The sequence below is a fragment of the Ambystoma mexicanum genome, chromosome 2q (assembly GCF_040938575.1).
Source record: "Ambystoma mexicanum isolate Mex_15411 chromosome 2q, UKY_AmexF1_1, whole genome shotgun sequence".
In the NCBI taxonomy this organism is placed as follows: Eukaryota; Metazoa; Chordata; class Amphibia; order Caudata; family Ambystomatidae; genus Ambystoma; species Ambystoma mexicanum.
In genome coordinates, this window is record NC_090924.1 from 1,486,938,276 (window position 1) to 1,486,960,469 (window position 22,194).

At 44.3% G+C, this 22,194-nt stretch overlaps 1 protein-coding gene across 2 annotated transcripts in view; it reads left to right on the forward strand.

Moving 5' to 3' along the window:
• Positions 1-20,192, forward strand: part of LOC138570309 (zinc finger protein 84-like) — a 38,316-nt gene extending 18,124 nt beyond the window's left edge. The window contains exons 2-3 of one of the 2 annotated variants that reach the window (XM_069649088.1): positions 4,888-4,994; positions 14,845-20,192. In XM_069649088.1, coding sequence (XP_069505189.1) covers positions 15,930-17,609 — 1,680 coding nt within the window. In that variant the 5' untranslated portion in view covers positions 4,888-4,994; positions 14,845-15,929 and the 3' untranslated portion in view covers positions 17,610-20,192. The remainder of the gene's footprint in view (positions 1-4,887; positions 4,995-14,844) is intronic. The other variant, XM_069649087.1, reaches the window with a different exon arrangement.
• The last annotated feature ends 2,002 nt before the right edge of the window (positions 20,193-22,194 follow it).

Genomic DNA, 22,194 nt, shown 5'->3' on the forward strand with positions numbered 1-22,194 from the left:
TTTTTGTTTAAAATCTTCTTTACGCATATGCTATCTCTTGACTTTTGCAATGAAAAATAATCAGTCCGTCCATCAGTGAGTGAGTGAGTGAGTGTGTGAGTCCCCAAAATCTATGCATTTGGACTTTTATAGATTAAAACCACTCCCTTTAGTTGTGTGTATCATTTCTCTATTCTAATTGGTCAGACTATGTGATTGAAATCACACCCACCCATCCCCTTTGTACTCATTGGACATTTTAATGAGGAGGGCTGTCTAATGGGATTGACTTCTAAACCCACCCCTCTCTTTTCATTTGATGTGATATCATCTTTGAGATTTTTACATTAAACAATAGTGATTTTATTTAAAAAAACTATATGTTCTACACATGTGATTAAGTTACTAATTAGTTTGATATATATTGCTGTCATTCAGGTGAATACAATTATGCTTGTCATCTCGGCACGACATCAATGTACATGTGACAGTGATTTTCTTTGTTTTATTAGTATAATATACTAATCAGACTTTTTATACATTTAACTTGGAAAAACAAAGTAAAGTAAAACACGTCTCGGAGCTTCAATCAAACCAGTTTACATTTGAACAAAACATGATAACTGGAGAAATCAATAAGATTGGATCGATTAGCTCTGAAATACATCCCCAACACTTCACTGGATGGTAAAATACGTATGTGTCATTACCGAACGTGGTTGTCCCAAATGTCAGCACAAATCCAAACTTAAGAGGCCATGAGCAAGCAGTGCATTCCTTCATTGATAATCAAAGCTTTCACAATAAGTGGGTAGGTGCTTTGCGATTTCCAATAAGTCATCACCACAGAATATACAAAAACGCACAGTTCTAGGTATACCAGTTCTAGCACCAGTTACTTCTCTGGAATTCACTTGCTTGAATTTAACTTTTACATACGCCCAGAAATATTGATTGCTGTCAAATTAAAATATGTATTTTATTTATTTGTATTGCATATGAGAACGAGCCCATGGGCATAGCAGCACAAACATGACTGACACAACATGAAACAGGAATCATGGATACAGTATCAAATCTAGAGGAAGGTCAAGGTACAATAAAACAAGGTTGTTTTCAAGCCGTGGTTAAATTTAGGGAAGGACTGACCGTTATAAAGATATCCTGGGCTAGTGCCATATAAGCACTTGTCCGTGATTCACATGAGGCAGAAAGAAATCCTGCTAGCTACAGGGAGCCAGTGCAGTGACCGCCTCGCATCTGTGATATTACCCTTCTTATGTAGGCCTTCCACCACTCTGACAGCGTTTTTTTGAATAATTTGAAGGATCATTATTTCTTTCTTATGAATGCCTTGTAGCAGGCCAGGCCATAATCCAGTTTTGCTCTGACAATTGCCACGTAACTGAGTAGAATTGCCCAGCAATGGTGGCACAGCTTTCAAGAGACAGAAACGGCTTTAGCTGCGCTAGCAGTTTTAGATAGGATGTGAACGAGACCAGACTGCTCACATGGGTCGTCATACTTAGCTCCCGGTCAATCGCTACGCCCAGCATCTTATCCTTAGGAAGCTTTAGCATCGAATGCTGGTAATCAGGAGGAGTTTGTGGTTCAAAGTGCACAGCAGCCCAACAATAACTGCCTTGCAGTATGGTACATGTAGTACTCAGGAGCAGGAGCCGTACCAGTAATTGAGAAAGGATTTGCCCCACTTTTGCCTTGGATGCTGCTAATGAGGAGGAGTTGGCGGTTTAAAGGGCACAGCAGCCCAACAGTCACCGACTTGCAGGATGGTACTTGTGGTTCTCAGGAACAGGCGCCGTACCAGTAAGTAATAAAGGATTTTGCTTTTCATTCACTGATACTTTCACATACATATTCAATTTCTCACTCAGAATATCTGCATAGCCAGCGCAGGCGCTAAGATATATGAATAGCTGATGTGTGACTTTAACGTGCAAACATATCTACATTCGTCTATTATGCTTAATTAAAGAAATACCATGAAACATGGTTTTACGTTCAGTTATTGGAGGGTGTCATTCAGGATTTTCTTTTAAACTCAGGTACAACAATATTCCTATCAAAGATATTCTGGAAATCTGGTCCCATATGTAAACATTTAAAGATGCATTTTCTTCCTCCATTTAACAAAATATTACATAGTACTTTCCTGGCTTGGCAGAAGGCCATATGTTGTTGGTACTTCGAGGCTCAAAGCTGGGCAAAATGTAAAACCTTCACATACAAAAAACATTACATTAAAATATTCATTGTATTATTTATATGAAAAACAGATAACAAAAAACACACTTAGGATTGAACTGAATCAGTAAAAAGCTAAAACCAAGAAATGGCAGAACCTCAAGAGATAGGTTTAGTGCATATACATACTACTTCAAGTTCCAGTACAACTTCAGTGATCTTGAATACTTCTAGAAAGAATCTATACAATGCCAGAATTAATGATACACTGTCTCCCGACCTCAGACTTGACCAAAACATCTCTTCCAACCAGTTTCTGCCCTCTGGAACTACACATTCAAAGTGACATGCTCTGATCGTTTTTATTGTTGGCAATTCTAAGACCAAGTACTTAAGTGTTTCCAGGGTGAGTGGGCACTTAGAAAGTCATTAGTTTAGTGTCTGGTTCAATCCAGTTTGCTTCCAGTACCCAAAGGTTCTAGAGTGAGCATTTGGTTTAAGCGATAACACAGACAAACTGCAAACCTTATTGCAAGGGAAGATGTATATATCCTTTGGTAAAGCATCTCTTCTGCTTGGACATTTTGCATATTGTTTATAAGTATGGCAGAAACCTAAACTATCAATTGTTTCAGACCATTCAAGAATGAATAGTTTAGACATTGTTTTAACTGGTCTTTAATACAAGTTCCTCTTCAGAAGCTTGGTCATCTTCTCCTTAAACAAGTGTACAGAGGGCAGGGAGTCAGTGTCACACATGTCAGACTTCATGTCTGAGTAAGTATGAATGGCCACCTTACTGGAAGACCTGTCTGAGAATGTCTGAATAATGAAAAATATATCCTGAAACGTGGGCATGTTGTAACCTAACATGCCCACTTTTCAGAATATATTTTTCAGTATTTTTAGGGAATTGTTGTATAGACCTAGTGACAAATGGAGGTTGTTGATGAGCAGCATTTTGTTTTCCCCATGAAGTCCTGTCTTTTGAGAACAAAGGGAACAGTACCCAGTCAGTGTCTTAGAGTGCAGGATTTAGTTTCCTCGTGAAAACAACTCACAAGCACTATGGCTGGAGTCAGATAAAATATAATTTTCTAACCCAGATTTGCTGGTTTCATTCACAAACGTAGTACTTAATAAAGGAATTTTGTTTTCCAAGTTTTCCTGTTATAATTGCTTCTTTACACAGGGGCAACATTATAACATTTTTGCAATGAAGCTCCTGTTAAAGATGTATACTACAATTTGCTGTTGGTTTTTATTTTATAATACTGATTCTCAGTCCTGCAAAGAAAAACAATGTAGGCCTGAAGTTGGCTTTTTACTTTTTACATCCAATTGACTGTTCTCTATTTAATACAGATTACTATATACTTCCATGCAATTGAGTAGAATTATTTTTCTGTTTGATGAACTTTACACTATAGTTGTAGCTGGTCTGCTGACATCACAACACTTCCTTGCATGTGTTTCTTTCAGAGGTTTTGTGCAGGATACAGTCCATATATTTATTATATATTCCTTTGCACCTTTTACTTTTGTATAGATTTCTCTGAAATACATGCACTGTCCAGGATTTGACTGGCTGCATTTTTTTCCAGATCTCTTGTATAGTTGTTTGGTGTGGTTATTGGGGAGACTCAACAGGAGATTTTTGGAGGGAGAGCAGCATAGCAATGTTCATCCTGATGAGAAGGAAGCTATTGGGTTTCTAATGTTGATAGATTTCCAGTGGTTTTAGGTTAATAGGATCCTCTTTCTTTGCAGGGATGAATAAGACCCCCCTTCTCTGCAGATCTCTTGTTTGTGGTACCTGTCTTGCTATCTGTTAAGGATATTTTTCCTTAAAGCCCGTGGTCAGGGCTTTTAAATGTCTTCCTGATTTGGGTAGAAGTGATTCCCTCAAGCTCACCAGGCTATCTAAGTGGTAGTCTGGCAGAACAGGTCAAGCCTAACTCTAACAGGTACAGTACACTACACACTTTTCATAAATACTTGACAAGAGAATGTCCACACACTATGGGCCTCATTACACGGTAGGCGGGGAGCCATGGCGCTATTAGCGCCATGGCTCATGCCGGTAAAATACCGGCACCGCCTTGGCGGAAAGGGGATTTACCGCCCCATTCCAAGGTTGGAGGGGCGGTAAATCCCCTTTCCGCCATTGCCCTTCCCCATTCCCATTTTTGCCCCATAGGGCATAATGGGGATGGGGAAGGCGCTAATTACGGCACCATAAATTACGGTTGCCGTAATTAGCTCCGAGGTCCCTTAGCGGGTTGGATTTTAACGCCTGCAAGAAGCAGGCGTTAAATCCTCCAACCCGCAAAGGGACCTGGTAGTACGGCGGTAAGGGTTAACGGTCACCGTTGCCATTAACGGTGACTGTTAACCCTTACCGCTTTATAAAAATATAATATTTGCATTTAGAAAAATAAAGATGCAAATCATTACACTAAGATCTGAGTAAAGTGGACTCTGCCTTGGGTAAGCAGCAACCGTTTAGAGCGTTCTTGCGAGAGTTGAATAATGACTCTTTGCTGGAAGGGAAAATGCAATCACTGGTCAGTGCGATACTTTTCCTACCTAGGCTAGAATGTTTGGGGTGAGAACATGAGTTTGGGATTTGGGCAGTTTTTGGTGGTTAAGAGGTAACGTTTGTGAAAGTATCCAAACAAGCAGTTTCTGTCATTCCTGCAGGGTTTCAGCCACAGAGGAGCTTCGGGGAAAGAAGAGGCACCTAGAGTTGAAGGTTAAAGTAAAGCGAGGCCTTGGCAGCAGGGCCACAGATTTGGAGGAGCAATACCGTAAGTCTAAAAAGCAGTCTTTCTGCAGGCAGTTATCAGAGCTGGTCTCTGTGCACTTTGTTGGGTGAACTGTGAGTAGTTGCTATTGGCAACAGTGTAGGAGCCCTGGTATTTTTGATTTTTAATGAATATCTCGAAGGGTAATCTGCTAATCAGATTCCCCTTTCATAAATTCCATGCCAAAAGCACAGAGTACAGCTGTGCTATATCGGATAGTGCCCTGATCTGCAGTGTCTTCTCTTCAGTGGCACAGAGCAGGGTCAGAGGACTCGGGTCACCATTTGACAGCTGCAAATGACACCCAAGTCTCTGCAGCACAAGGGCTGCATTTAGGATATATACGTGTTCTGAAAACTACATACTTATGAGAATGCTATCCTGGTCGCATGTTAAACTCAGATATGACTTATATTTACAGTTTGAGGTATGGTGGCTAGCATCTCTCATAATTACCAAAGTCACATCAAGTTGACACGCCACATTTGTCAGCACTGTGAGCCCGGCTCAGCTGTGGAAAGGTTGTGTATTTCCCCAGCAAATCCTGTCTACGCTGCTCCCAGCAAAACTGTAGCCATGGGAGTTGCCTCTCTTTGTTCCTTTGTGAGACAACCACTCCACAGAAAGCTGTCCTAGGAACATGAATCTAAGTGCACACCCATTCACAAATTACCTCCCACTAGGGTGCTGCATTCCAAAATGGCCTTTGATTCTATTGAGAATGGAAGAGGGGTTAGTGTAGATGGAGGGAACCCCTTACAGATGGAGGAAGGTTCAACCAGCCTGTTTCTCTCTTTCCTTCTGGTTCACTTGTGGTTCACTTGTTTCAAGGACATGGATTGGACCCTTAAAGTAGGCTTCCTTTTGTCTAGTCACCTGTAGACGTGTGCCCTTTAAAAGAAGGAGCCTCCCACACCTTCTTTAATTCACTCTTGAACAGAAACTTGTGGGAGAATGAATTTTACCTCTGTTGGATTAGCAGCCCCTCACAAGGTTCTCTGTTCAATGCAGAGGCAAACTTCTCCATAACCATCACCATGGCACTTTTGAGCTTCCTTCTAATGGAGAAAGACCTGCCTGCCTGTCAGCCACAACAGTACCCATTTTCTCACTGCGGAATATCCCTGCAGTTGTGGGATCGCCTCGCCTGCACTTCGGAGCCTGTGTATTGGGACTCACAGCAACCTGAGTGTCACGTAATCACCTTTGAACCTATTTGAACTATAAATCAACCCAATAAAACCAACAGGACCCTCTAGTGCTGCCTTTTGCACTCACCACAACTACAAACAGCTGTGTTGTACCTTTCACGGCATTTTTCTGGTGGACCTTACCCACCGAGTGCTTCTTTGCCTCGACTAGAACATGAAGCCAGTGCTGCAGTACTTACCTCTGTACGTGCCTGTTGTACCCACGACAGGTCATGCCACCACCACAGCTTTGCGTATTCTCCACACACTTGCCTACACAGCCCCATTGAATGGCCATAGAGGTTTATTTTCCCTTACACTCACACAAAGAGGGACCAGATATAGGGCCTCATTATGAGTAAGGCGGTAGGGGGTTAACGGCACCGGTAAGGATGCCGGTGCCGTTAACCCCCTACCGCCGCATTCCGAGGTCCCTTAGCGGATCCCACTAAGGGACCAGGGAGCTAATAATGGGCCTGTTATTAGCTCCTTCCCCATTCCCATTGAGCCCTATGTGGGCTCGAATGGGAATGGGGAATGGTTTTCAGAATAGGGATTTACCGGATGCTCCAAGGTTGGAATGACCAGGTAAGTCCCCATTCAGACTACCCGGACACGGGTTTGGAGGCAGCCATGGCACTAATAGCGCCATGGCTGCCTCCAAACGCGTAATGACCCCCATAGTCATGAGCGCCCTCAGTTCTTTGAGGCAAACAAAAGACAGACTCCATTTTGAGAAATGGTGAACAGGGTCATTAAAGAGACATCCAAGCTTACATAAACAGGAGGGATACGGACCCCTTTTCTCTCTGTGCTAAAAAACAAGCAGAATGCATACTTTTATTTTTATCTATTTGAGCGTTTATAGCAGCGCACCAAATCCTCACTTATCAGGGTGCTAGTTACATAAGTATGGGTAGTGCCGGGGGACGTGGCTTGGCGGCCATGCAGTAGGAGGCACGATTGAGAAGCTCCCTCGAGATCTTGAAGCAGATCCAGCCAAACTAACGCAAAACCATTAAAAAGCACTTAAAACTAACAGAAACGGACGTCGGAACATCCGTAGATCACTCGCTGAGTCTTCTGACGAAAATCGGAACAGGAATCGAGAGAAAAAGGCAAACGAAGACACCGCCCGCGGGAAACAAAATGGCGGGCGCGAGCAGCCGAACCGCCGGAGAGGAAGTTGGTGCTTCGTGACCACAGGTGAAGAGTGGCTGGATGGGGACAGACAACACCCAGCATAGCAGGGAACCCTGCGGAGAGGCGGCAGAAGACGAACAGATGCGATCCAGGAAGAGGAGCCTGGGGAGCGGATACGAACACTACAGAGATACAGGGCTGGAAGAAGCCCAGCAGGGAGAGCGCACCCGAGAATCGGCCAGAAATGCCTGCGGCTGGCGGAGAAAACATACCCAGAGGCTGGGGGAAGCAGCAGGAGGAGAGAGGGGCAGACAACATAAGGGGAAACGGACCCTGTAGCGCCGGAGACCTACAGCAAACGGAAGGCACACACGGAGAAGACCGCATGGTGTCAGGTCAGAAGACCAGATAAAGACTGGGAGAAGAAGGATATACAGGGGACGAGAGTCCGTGCATACTGAGCAATATCAACTACGAGCTAATTCACGCAAATAACACATGAAATGGGACCGCTACCCACCCTGTAGGCCTGTGAGGCTAGTGCCGCAGGAAGAACTACTAAGGCACATTGAAGCGCTCTAAAGAAAGGACTGCACGAAGCAAAGCTACGGCACAATATCCAGCACAGTAAGCTCCCCCAGCAGATAAAGAGGGCGCACAATAACCCACAGGACAGTTAAAACCCACAGCGGGGAAGCCCAGGAACCGAACTCAAGACATTCAGAGACTGATAGCAGAGAAGCGGGCTCCACAGAGATAATGCCAAATCGGAAAACAGAGGGAAAATCTAAACAAAGCAGCATAGAAGCCTTCACTGAAACACCCGGAAACAAACAACCTGTTCAGCCTGACACAGCAATGGTGACCTCAAGCACAACACAACAAGTGGGAAACACAAATGAAGGACCGATCCCAGAAGCAATAGCTGCCTTGAAAGCGTCCCTCGAAGCCAAAATGGACACAGCGATAGGCGCCCTCAAGGCATCCTTAGAAAATAAACTGGACACCGTCATGGTAGATGTGGGCCTTCTCCGCCAGGACGCTAGAAATCTGACAGAGTAACAACAACGGAACAGCAAGTGCAGCAAAACACCACAGATGTTGCGGTCACGCAAACACAAATATTGGAGGTGATTCAAAAGATCAAGATCCTTGAACAAAGGGCGGAAGACGCGGAAGGAAGGGCTCGAAGGAATAATATTTGCATAGTCGGGCTTCTGGAGGGCGAAGAAGGCAGAGATCCCAAAGAATATGTCGAAACCATGCTGCTCCAAGAGATCGGGGCTGGAACACTGTCCCAGTAATTCACGGTGGAGAGGGCGCACAGAGCACTCACCAAAAGACCTCAGCCAGGTGCCCCCCCCCGAGAGCATTGATCGTCAGGATCATGAATTTCAAGGACAGGGAGAAGATACTATCATTCTCAAGAGAAGGGAGAGTGATTACAAGGAACACCTCCAAAATTACCATCTACCCAGACTAATCAGTCATGGTTCAAAAACAAAGAGCGAGATTCAGTCAGACTAAAGAGTGCCTCAGGACGGCAGGAATGCGATACATACTCTTATACCCCGCCAAACTTAAGGTAATACATCAAGGGAAATCATGGTTCTTTGACTCAACCGAAGATGGCCACATATGGACCAGCAGGGCATCTCCCAGCAAAGCCAGAGAAATGCGAATAACAATGAGAACCAGCCTCGGTGAGAGGAAACGTCGACTCTTAGGGACAAGATGTCAACATAAAGTAATGTGACTAAGCCAGATGCAGAGCACGAAGGAGCGACTTGCTCCTATCCAGCTGTGATGGAAAACCACCCCCCCAAAATGAACGTTCTACAAGTTCGGATGCTAGTTTGGAGGCATCACGCTGCGGCGAGCCAGTTCCACTTTGGCGGACAGAGCAAGAGAAGCGGCGAGGCCCGAGCAGGTCGAGGGTGGCTGGGCATTAGTTTGGAAGTTTTGGTTCATGTGTTGGTTAGCAACAGTTATGGCCGGTTGGCACAAGGCACTAACGGTGGGAAATCAGCCTAGACGAAAAGGCGGAAAGGACCAAGAGGAAGAGGGAACATCCCAAGGGCTGGACGAAAGGAGAAGAAACAGGGTGAGAAACAAGATGAAGGCTATGGGACAGCAGAGCCTGAGTAAACAATACATATATGGACCCTGATGAGATAACAATAGCTACCTGGAATGTGCGAGGACTCAACACCTACGTCAAAAGTGAATGCCTGGTTAAACAGGATGAAAGTCAAGATATCAATGTTGCAAGAGACTCAACTAACATCAGAAAAACAGGCCAAGGTGAGCAAGAAATGGGGAGGGCAAGTATACAGCACTACATATTCGAACTATGCAAGGGGAGCACTAATATGGATTGTGCCGGGAGTACCATTCCAGCTAATAAAGCAAGAAAGTGATCTGGAGGGAAGACTAGTGCTGGTACACAAAATGCTAGAAAACAGGGAAATATGTCTGATTAATACCTATGCCCCAAACCACAATGCAACAGAATTCTTCAGGAACTTAGCGCCCAAACTGGCTCAATACAGGGAAGCCACGTTTATCTGGGCAGGAGATTTTAATTGTACCTTGGATCCACTTCTCGACAGGTCGGACGACAAACATAGGAAGCCAACACCCCCTGCTAAAGAGCTCCAAAGGACCCTCGCACGACTGCAGCTGGTGGACATCTGGAGGCAGGTACACGGAAGCGGGAGAGGGTACACACATTATAGCGCACCCCACGGAATATTCACACGAATAGACTACCTATTTATGGGCAGTGAATCTGCAATAGAATTCACAGGAATTGACATAAAAGCACACACACACTCTCAGACCATGCCCCGATACTAGCAACATGAGCACACACCCACAGGAAAACCCCAATACCAACATGGCGCCTCCGAGCGGAAGCCCTAGGGGAGGGAGAACTTGCAGAACATCTGCATGAGGTGATAGAAGATTACTTTGAACATAACGAGGGTAGCGTAAAAAGTAATGCCACCCTCTGGGATGCATTCAAGGTAGTGATAAGAGGGGCAGCAATTGGGAAAACAGGAGGGCTAAAAGGAATAATCATGGAAGGGCTGGACAAACTGGAAAGGGAGATAAAAACGGAGGAACGAAGGGCAGAGAGGGCGGGCAAGGAACCCAGGGAACTACTCGAGCTAAGAACAAGATGCATAGAACTCTGGGAGAAACTAGGGAAGCTGAATTATGGGAAATATTTACAGAGACTGCACGCAGAAGGAGATAAACCTAGCAGACTCCTAGCATGGCTCACTAAATAGGAAAACAAAAGAGACCCTATAGTCGTACTAAAAGATAAAACAGGGACAGAGGTCAGGAACCAGGAAGATATAAACAATTTATTCGCCAGCTTTTATGAGCAGCTCTATGCCCCTAACCCAGAGGTGGAGCCGGAGGACATTGCAGATGCCCTAGCAGAGATAAGACTACCGACACTACCAGCAGAACAGGCCCACCTATTGGATGCCCCTATTACAGTAGAAGAAATCGAGACAGAGATTTCCGAGCTCCCCTCGGGCAAATCTCCGGGCCCAGATGGGCTTCCGGGAGAGTTTTATAAGACATATAAGGGCACTCTAGCCCCAAAATTGCTAGAAACATACCAGGAGGCGTATGAGAAAACGCAACTACCAAACAGCATGTCGGAATTGATAATTGTGCCGATCCTCAAACCTGGGAAATCCCCAGTAGAGTGTGCCTCCTATAGGCCGATCTCCCTCCTCAACCAAGACGCCAAAATACTCACGGCGGTCCTTGCTAACCGTCTGAAATTAGTAATACCCACACTGATCCACTTAGACCAGACGGGCTACGTCCCAGGGAGCAACATATCATGGAACCTCCGCAGATTACACCATGTCATAGATCAGATGAATCAGAGACAGGGCGAATGCGCAATAGTGTCATTAGACACCGTTAAAGCCTTCAACTTTGTTAGCTGGAAGTGGTTGCTGCGTGTCTTGGCCCACTTTGGTATAGGGGAAGGGTTTCTCAGATGGATTAGGCTGCTGTACAGAGATCCCAGAGCAAGAGTGAAAACGGAAAGACACATCTCGAAACCCTGGAGAATATACAGAGGAACCAAACAGGGCTGCCCACTGTCACCAATGTTATACATACTGGCTCTGGAACCGGGGCGGTCTTCCTCAGGGCAGAATACGGGGACACAGGGATAGACCTAGATGGAGTGGTGCATCAGATCTCGCTGTATGCAGACGACATCCTTCTCTTCGTGGAGAACCCGCGCGCTAACCTACCTTGCCTCCTAGAAGCAGCGGACGCATACACCAGACTCTCAAGAATAGCGATCAATAAAGAAAAGTCCATCCTATTTCCCCTGGCTGACCTAAAGCGGGTCCCCCGAGACAAACTTCCAGACATTGGTCTAGTATGGGCACCAAGCTCCTTCCGATATTTGGGAATAGAGATACACCACAACACTGCAGAGTCACACGAACGCAACACACTGGTGGCCCTAGATAAAATACAAAAGACCATTCTGGGGGACACTCCCGCTGGGGATGATGGGAAGAGCAGCCATTGTGAAGATGGTAGTACTCCCACGGCTGTTATACTACTTTACAAACATTCCGAACGCCATACCCAGAGCTTTCTTCATGAAGTTGAACTTAATAACACAAAGGTTCCTGTGGGGAGGGGGGAGGTGTAGGATCGCAATGACAACCTTACAGAGGGAGTATGAAGAAGGGGGCATCAGATTGCCAGATTTCGAAAAATACTACTTAGCAGGGCAACTGCAATTTGTGGTCAAATGGCTGGGGGAAGACGAATCAATAGACAAAATACTTTTCCAGCCAGCACTGAAATCATACTACCTACGAGAAATACCATGGATCGATAAATCCCTGCTCAGGACCCTACCAAACGTGCTTAAGCGTGCAACTGATGTGTGGGTGAGGATGTGGAGACTCCAGAGGGCAAAAGATCCCTGTTCAACACAGATCCCATTAGCGGGATTACTAGGCACAGACACAAAAACACTTGCAACATACAGATCCCAATGGGAAGCCAAAGGAGTAGCGCAAATAGGAGATCTGAGGGAGGATGAACAATGGGCGGAGTTCCAAGACTTGGTGGAAGAATATGACATACACGAAGGTCAATTCCTCCTACACAACAGGATAATATTGACAATTAAGAAGAGGTGGCCGGAATGGCCAGAGCAAGAGGACATAGGAGGAGAACTAGATGCATGGGTCGATATATCAGTAGGGGGACACACAACCTCCAGGCTATACAAACAATTGCTATGATCCAATAATTTGCAAGCGCTACATATAAGAGGACGTTGTGAAGAAGAACTTGAAAGACCCCTTAGCGATCAGGAATGGACCAGGGTGCTCAGATACCCCAAAAAAGTATCGAGGAATGCAAGGTTCATTCAAGCACAATTATACACCATGCACAGGGCGTACCTCACGCCCAAGAGAATGAATAGAATGAAGCTGGGAGACCCCTGCACATGCCCCCGCTGCCCTGACGAGGAAGCAGACATGACACACATGTTCTGGACCTGCCCATTGATACAGGTCTTTTGGGACAAAATCAGACATAAAGTGGCCAGAAGTGGACTCCAAATACAAGCAGAAAATCCTGAACTGTACCTGCTGGGCCTCTTCCCAAGAGGAGGCAGACACAGGTCGCACCTTGCAAAAATGAAAGACTTAATATGCATACTAGCTAAATGGCGGATAGCAATGGCGTGGTACACAAGGGAGAGCCCGACAATAGACTCATGGTGGGCAGACCTCAGGAAATGGGCAATGACAGAAACGACGGTGTGGATAAGAGCGACGCAGAAAGGAGAAGGGGAAACCAGACAGAAAATAACAGCATTGCACTCTCTGATGCAGGATCTGTTCGAACAAAGAGAGGAAAGTGAAGGGGATGATCCTAGAAGGGAAGAGGAACAATAGAGAAAAGACACTTGAGGAGCCCCCAAGAGCAGGAGGGCATAAATCGAAAACTTTAAAACTGCCACAGGGACAGAGTTAGCCTAAAATAACACGATCGCCGGATCACTCTGAGATAGAAGATGTGAAGTGATACCCACGCATAGTGCCAAACAGACAGTTATGTTATGTTTTATTTGTTTTGTAATATTATTATAAAATCAATAAAGAGTTAAAAAAAAAATAAGTATGGGTAGTGCCCAGACATTTCAAACAAAACTTACTATGAGCAAAGAAGTCGTTGTATACTGGCAAAAGCAGTGTCATAATAAGGTGGCTGGCAGGTAGATCATTGTTGGGCATGGTTTACATGCATCCAGGCATAAGGTGAATGCTGGGCAGTATAGGCAAAAGAGGGGTGGAGGGCAGGCGAGAGATAGCAGCTGTATTGGAATTGGAAGACGCCATCATCCCAGGTGACAGAGATGGAACAGGAGCATACCGGTCAGCCTGGGGGCTAGGTAGATGCTGGGTGAGGATGTGAATGCAGGGCAAGGGTCTGCCTGACAAAAGAGCAGTGTTCTCAGGTGGCCAGTATGGGCGTCCATAGCTGGCATGGTGCTGATGGGTGGGGTGTGAGCGTAGGTACCTCTTATCTTCGTGGGTTAATGGCTGTATCCGTGTGTGCAGCCAGGTGAGCTTTGCTGTGTTTGAGGACAGGGAGAAGCTAGCATCCGATTCAGCCATCATAGAAGGTACATGAGGCATTGACCCTGTATTAGGAGAGCAGGCAGGGCCCATCTTAGTCGTGGATGTTGTGGAATGGTCGACATCAGTGAGGCAAGAACCTCTGTTCTTCTTAGGAGCTGCACAGGGCGAGACACAGGGCCTCATTACACGGAAGGCGGTGAGCCATGGCGCTATTAGCGCCATGGCTCATGCCGGTAAAATACCGGCACCGCCTTGGCGGAAAGGGGTTTCACCTCCCCATTCCAAGGTTGGTGGGGCGGTAAATACCCCTTCCGCCATTGCCCTTCCCCATTCCCATTTCTGCCCCATAGGGCTCTATGGGAATGGGGAAGGCGCTAATTACGGCACCGCAATTTTGCGGTGCCGTAATTGGCTCCGAGGTCCCTTAGCGGGTTGGTTTTTAACGCCTGCAAAAAGCAGGCGTTAAAGCACCAACCCGCTAAGGGATCTCGTAGTAAGGCGGTAATGGTTAACGGTCACCGTTACCATTAACGGTGGCCGGTAACCATTACCGCCTTCCGTGTAATGAGGCCCATAATCTTAATTCAGATTGACTGGCAGGTGTGTGTCTAACCATGCTATGGAAATGGGCAAGATATGACACGTTTCCAGATTTCTGTGTTAATCCCTTTCTTAAATTGGTGAATGCTTTAGACTAACTCGTTATCTTGGTGTCCTCCATTTCATTAGCATTCCAGGATTTCAAAAAATCATTTTTATAAAGTAAAAATATGCCTTTTTTAACACAGGCTGTTCAAAATACAAAATCTATAACTGTTGTTTATGGAACATTAATCCCGTTTTCTCTTTTCATTCAAACAGGGCAAAACAAAAGGAAACATTGAAAAAAGTGAAACAGTTTTTGTAAAGCTTTGGTTGAAGGAACTTTTTAACAATATACCTGCATCTCAAGAAGATGTGTATTATGCATGGCCGAGTGCTTTCCCATCCCACAACACTTACCCTGGTGCAAATATATCAAAGAATGTAACATCTCACTAAAAAGGCACTGCTTTTCTTCTCACTATTGGAGGAAACAACCTATTCCTGTCTATAGTCGGCTTCACTTGCTGTGGAGATCTGTGACCAACCTGTATGGAAACCCTGGACCAATGAAGGTATTTTTAACCCTTTGATGATATGCACAGATGAACAGCCACGCAGATATATTGAATATAACTTCTTCTGTAAATGCAAATAACTGGACATTGGAATGTCCAGACAGGAAACGCTAACACTGGAAGAGTCTATATAAAAGTATAACACACGTATTGAAAGAATACAGAGGAGAGAATAGCAGCAAGAGATACCAATGGAATTGACTATCTAAAGATGCATGACGTGTGCCACACGGGAACATGAGTATACAGATGCAGTGTCTGCAAGAAGCCTTCCTGAATAAAGAGACATTTACTACTATGCCATTGAAGCCGCACTGGAGAGATGCGAGAGTATTAAGGAGGGAAGAGGTGAAGATGGCTGCCACTGTCAGGTATAATCTGGATAGTCTTCTGCATTTGACTTATAGATCCACTTTGCCAAATATTATCAAGCTGAAGACACTGGTGCACCCCATCCAGTGTAAATAGTTGTTCAACACCATCATTTGACTTGATGTTTCAGTATCCATGCCATCCCAGCTGGAGTGCTAGCCAATGGTAATTATTGAGTTTTCTGCGGTAGCTTCCAGAAATTACAGCCGAAACGCACGACTGGCACAAGACTAGAAACACAATATTCCTTCTACTTATAGTACCTTACAATAGACCTGCCAACATGGCCTTGCTTGAATTTCATGCTTGCCAGTGACATAAGCAAGAATCTGCCTGACCTGGTGAAACTGACTGAGAGATACTCGCAAAGGGATTGCCATATATATATGGACGGAATTTAACAAGCAGCTTCTTATGAAGAGAGAACTTTTCCAACATAAAGTCCATCTAATGGAGGGACTTAATGAATCTATTTTTTGTGAAAAGCCTGTCAAGGAAAAGAGTCATATACTGTATGATGAGGCTTTTAAAGAAAAGAGTCATGAATTTATACATCAGATAATTCACACAGATGACGAATGTGAAAAGATATTTCTTGAAAAGGGTAGTTTATTGAGACCGAGATATCACACTGTGGGGATACCACATATGTGCTCTGAATGTGATAAGGCTTTCAAGCAAAATTATCAACTAGTTCTACATCAGAGAACTCACACTGGGGTGACACCATATCAATGTTCTGAATGTGATAAGGCTTTCAAGTCCAAGGGTAATCTAGTGATACATCAGAGAACTCACACTGGAGTGAAACCATATGCATGCTCTGAATGTGACAAGGCTTTCAAGCAAAAGGGTGACCTAGTTCAACATCAGAGAATTCACACTGGGGTGAAGCCATACAAATGTTCTGAATGTGATAAGGCTTTCAAGGGAAACGGTGAACTAATGCGACATCAGAGAATTCACACTGGGGTAACACCATATAAGTGTTCAGAATGTGAGAAGACTTTCAAGTCTAAGGACAATTTGGCAATGCATCATAGAACTCACACTGGGGAGAAACCATATACATGTCCTCAATGTCAGAAGACTTTCAAGCAAAATAATAGTCTAATAATACATCAGAGAATTCACACTGGTGAAAAACCGTACACATGTTCTGAATGTGATGAGACTTTCAAGGGAAAATGTGAACTAATGATACATCAGAGAAATCACACTGGAGAAACACCGTATAAATGTTCTGAATGTGATAAGGCTTTCAATTCAAGAGGCAGTCTAGTAGTGCATCACAGAACTCACACTGGGGAGAAACCATATACATGTTTTCAATGCGATAAGGCTTTCAAGCGAAAGAAATGTCTAGTGCTACATCAGAGAAATCATACTGGGATAAGACCGTATCCATGCTCTGAATGCGATAAGGCGTTCAAGCAAAAGTATAACCTAGTGATACATCAGAGAACTCACACTGGACAGAAACCTTTCACATGTTCTGAATGTGATAAGGCTTTTACTCAAAAGCCTCATCTAATCATGCATCAGAGAACACACACTGGGGAGAAACGATATGCATGTTCTGAATGTGATAAGGCTTTCAGGCAAAAACGTGATCTAGTGCAACATTACAGAACTCACACTGGTGAGAAACCGTACACATGTTCTGAATGCTATAATGCTTTCAAAGGAAAGGGTCAATTATTGCTACATCAGAGAAATCACACAGGAGAAAAACCGTATATTTGTTCTGAATGTAATAAGGCTTTCAAGCGAAAGGGTCCTCTGTTGATACATCAGAAAATTCACACAGGTGAGAAGCCATATGTGTGTTCCGAATGTAATAAGGCTTTCAATCATAAGAATAATCTAATGATACATCAGAGAATTCACACAGGTGCGAAACCATATACGTGTTCTGAATGTGATCAGGCCTTCAAGCGAAAGGGTAATCTATTGAAACATCAGAGAAGTCACACTGGTGAGAAACCATATACGTGTTCTGAATGTGATAAGACTTTTAAAAAAAAGGACAAACTCTTGATACGTCAGAGAAATCACACTGCGGTTACACCATGGTATGAGATAATTAAATGATATGCTTTTAAAGCTAATGGGTGATCTATTTATGAAGTATGATAGGTTATTTATAATGCGCTTAATACCAAGAGGTTTCTTAGCGCAGACGCAGGGATTGAACCTGTGTTGCTCTGTGTCGTCTTGCTTCCAAGGCGAGCATGTTGCCCCTGAGCTATCCTCCCTAGACTATTTATACATCAGCAAGAATCTATGTACATGATGTCAAATGAGACACTATGAACCCCTACTGACCTCTTGCCCAACAAGCGCTATTGTCAGTTGCTACTGCTAATATGCATCTTTTTCCAGCTAATAGTTTGTGTGGCCTTGTGATACTTAGACTGGTGCAGGCTAAACTACCTTAAAGTGTGTGTTGGGCGAGTCAGCAGGAGAGATGGGGGGACTCAAACTGGCAGGAAAGAATCATGGAAAATGATACAAGTATTCTCTTTGCAGCTGTACATTGTGTAGAGCATTCAGTAAATGATGAGAATAGTTTGGCTTTACAACACGTAATGTTTTAACTATTTTTATGGATTGATTTTAAATATAAAAGGATTGTATAAACCAAAAGTATGCCTCACTGGCACCTACATCACCGACCAACATAACGCCCCCTCCCAAGACTCATCACCATACCCAATTCAACTTCCCAAAAGTCTCCATTATTGAGGTTGAGAAAGTTATACCAGCCCTCAAACTGCAAGGGCGACCAATGTGCAGCACAACTAATAACTAATCAAAGATGCTAAACTTATCAATGCCTCCTTCACATCTGGCATAATTCCCTGCAACTTGAAAGAATCCTGAGTACTCCCACTTTGCAAGAAACAAACATTAGACCCAGCCATACCAACTAATTACAGGCCCATCACCACAGTGCATTTCCTCCTGAAAATATTAGACAAAGTTGCATATACCCAAATTCAAAACTTCCAAGAAATCAACCAACTCCTAGGTTCCCGCCAATCAGGTATCCGGCCACAGCATGGCACAGAAACAGCACTAATCGGTCTTAACACCCAGATAGACAACCTGAGAGACAAAGGGAAACTAGCACTTCTCCTCCGACTCAACCTCTCAGCCGCATTTGACTTGGTGGACCACGAAGTCTGATGCAGCCATCTGGACTCAGCAGCCCACTTTTCCAAAGAAGCCATAGTATGGATATAGTCCTTCCTCAGTGACATGACTATGAGGGTCTTCTCGCCATCTGCAGTAGCAGACCCTATCCCCATCACTTGTAGGGTGCCCCAAGGATCATGTGTCTCCCAAACTCTGTATGATTTATTCACCAAGCCCCTTTTTTATGATCTTGATCATCTGGGTATCACCTACACCAACTATGCAGAAGATACCCAGATCCTCCTACCACTTACTGGGGATTATGAGAAGGATTTGGCCTTGGTGAACGAAATGTACAGCATCGTTCAGGCATGGATGGCCAATCACGGCTCTGCCTGAACAATGATAAAACAGAGCTCATCATCCTGGGCACGGCTGCTCACCTCACTAAACTTAGCCCTGTCTATTCATCCTTCATCATTGATGGGAACTCTATTATAATTGTGGAAGCAGTAAAAACTCTGGGTTTTTACTTAGACTCAACCTTAACATTCACTAAACAGGTAAATACCCTGGCCTCATCCACAGCATACACATGCAAATTAATCAGAGCTTGTAAACAATTCATATCTTCCAACAGTTGTACGATCCCAGCTAGAGCTCTCATTTTATCCAAACTCAATTACGGCAACGCCCTTTACATCGGTGCTAACAAATATATTATCAATAAATTACAGTTGCTCCAAAATGACGCCCTTGGAGCAGCCCTAGGCATCTCTAGGAAAGAACATATATCTGAAACAAGAAGGAATTACTAGTGGCTATCCACACATGAGAAAATACACCTAAAAACAGCTTCTTTCATCCCCCTTTCATCTAAATAATAAGGCACCATGCTATCTGATAGAAAGAATTTCTAGAAAAACCTCTATCAGTCCCATGAGATCAGCCAATTCCAACTGCCCAAGCAAGTGCCACACTTCAAATTGTCCCCCATTGGAGGTACCAGTTTCCCTGTCAGATCGGCGCAACTATGGAATTTGCTATGACTCACACTAAGAACAGACCAAACCTTTACCGAATTCGGGCAGAATCTGATCAAATGGCTCCTTGAGAATGATTACTGACTCCTACACACACTACATCAGGCAGCTTTCTTCATGTTCATATATGCCTGTATCATATGTTTGTCTCTTCTGGTCCTTATACTTCATTGTATCTTCTCTATATATCTTACGCTTCCTTAGAATTGATGGCATCTTATACCCATGTCCGTTAATTTCTTCTGCTCCTCGGTTTGTTGTTGCTGCACACTTAGGTCTGTTTTTTGTTTCAGACTTGTTCCACAACTATTGTAACCTAGCTGTATGCATGTTTGACATGTGCCGCAACCATTGTAACTAAGTTTTATCCCTTCTTACCTGTGCCCTGATACCCTTGTGTCTGGCACGTATAATAAATAAATAAACAAACAAAAAGACAATTATCTCAGTAAACAAAATAAATATTACAATAAAGGTCTCCTCTCTGCAAGAACATGGGTTGCGTTATATCATGTTTTGGTAATTGCTGTTCATTTGTACAATACAGTATTCCAACCTCTGATTGTCCAGAGATAGAATCATTTGGGAAGCAGTGTTTATGGCCATTTCTATTTGCAGTGATGTAGAGTATCAAAAGAGGCATGTGTCTATTATCACTGGCTTAATGCATGGCAACATGTACCTAAAATGAGATGTGACGAAAGAAATCATCTGTATGAAAACACTGGCAAGAGTTGAGCTTTAAAGTACCTGCATAATTCCATCCATACCATAACTATAACTATACATTATTCTCAGGCAGGTCGTGTGTTATGGATACACAATGGACAGGCTAGAGGACAGACATGTTCAACATGGGTCTCACTTCATAGTACAAGAAATGTGTATACAAAACACCATGACTTATTACATTGAAAAATGAATCAGTGTGGTGTAGGGTAACCTTTCAACAACCAAACCAAGAGTGACAGCCCTCTAGAGAAAAAGGCCAGGTGCACCCTTCTATGACTAGAACAAGAGCTTTATTTATAAACTAAATGGAAATGGTGACAAGGTATTATAAGTCCGCTGCCGCAGAGCTCTCTCTCTTCTTCAAAGCAAACTTTACGTTATAACTGCAAAAATTGTCATCTGTGATGTACACAACATCCCCCACCCTCACTGACTGCTCCCTGTACACATCTACTGATTACGTATAGACTCGCAATTCATTGGCCATATCTTCTCTGACTCCAACGTCTTCACATGTGGGTGGCAATGTATCCACCTTGTGTTACTGTCAAATGATTGGTTAGGTTTCTGAAAACACTGCCCTGTCCGAAGGCCTAATCGTGTGATGTGCACCTGCCCGTCAACATGAGCTCAGCAGATAACTTTGAGCTGAGTCTGGTTCACGCAAATAAAGCAACTCTTTTCTCATCCCAGACACATGGGAACCCCCATTATGCCATCCCGCCGCAATCGTATATGAGTTGGTATCGCCCTTTGCTCTGCCTGGTACATATCACAGGCCTTGTTGTGCTCTGTTCCCCCCCCACCCATTATCAGCTACTCCTCCTGAGGGACAGGTCTGAGGAGTATTGTGTTTCGATTGGCAAGTTGTGGGGAGTGCGTGCAGTCTTGGGTAACGAAGTTATAAGTACTAGACGTGTAAGCCACTGCACACCCATCCATGTAAGATCTACAGACATACAGCTAGGAGGGAAGCCTCTAGCCAGAAGCACTGAAGGAACCACACCTATAGAATAACCCCCACTGGCACACATCACCGAGGTGGTTGTGGAGAGACCCTGCACTCTTGGGTGCATGGCCAAAGGCCATGCACCCTATAACACAGTTATAATCTCTTCATGATGTATTTCCTATGGCCAGCTTGTATGCACAGAAAATGAGGGGTCCAATAAGGGCAGTATTTCAGTCCGTGCAGTGCACGGGGAACTTGTAAGAGTTGTAAGGACACGTGCGGTGTTAGGGAACATTCAAATTGACACCATGCCATAATTGCTATACTTTTTCCTATGGTTATTGTATTCATCAGTACGCCGCCATGGGTGGCACATGCTACAGTGGTTGTGGCCAGGGACTAGAGTCTTGGATGCATGTCCGATGGCCAAAGGCCGAAGGCCTTACTTCCAAAACTCTACCAACACTTCAGCATGTCACACCCATAGATACCCTGTTACTAATGTGTATCGATTGCCTGGTTGTGGGGAGTGCTGAAGGCCATGCCCCTAACAATAAAGCTATAACCTCTTCACTTACAAGCCCACATGGGTTTCATGTAGTGCGGTGGTTGTGGACAAGATGTCTATTTTGGGTGCATGGTTGCAGGCTGTATGCCATGCACCCAAGCATGCACCCAACAGGAAACTTGTAAGCACTGGAGTTATAAAACACTTCACAACCATATATTGAAATGTATGGCCATACACCTAAAACTTTAGGCCCTGCGCACAAACAGTGCAGCATTTCAGAGCTACAGAGACACCCCTAGT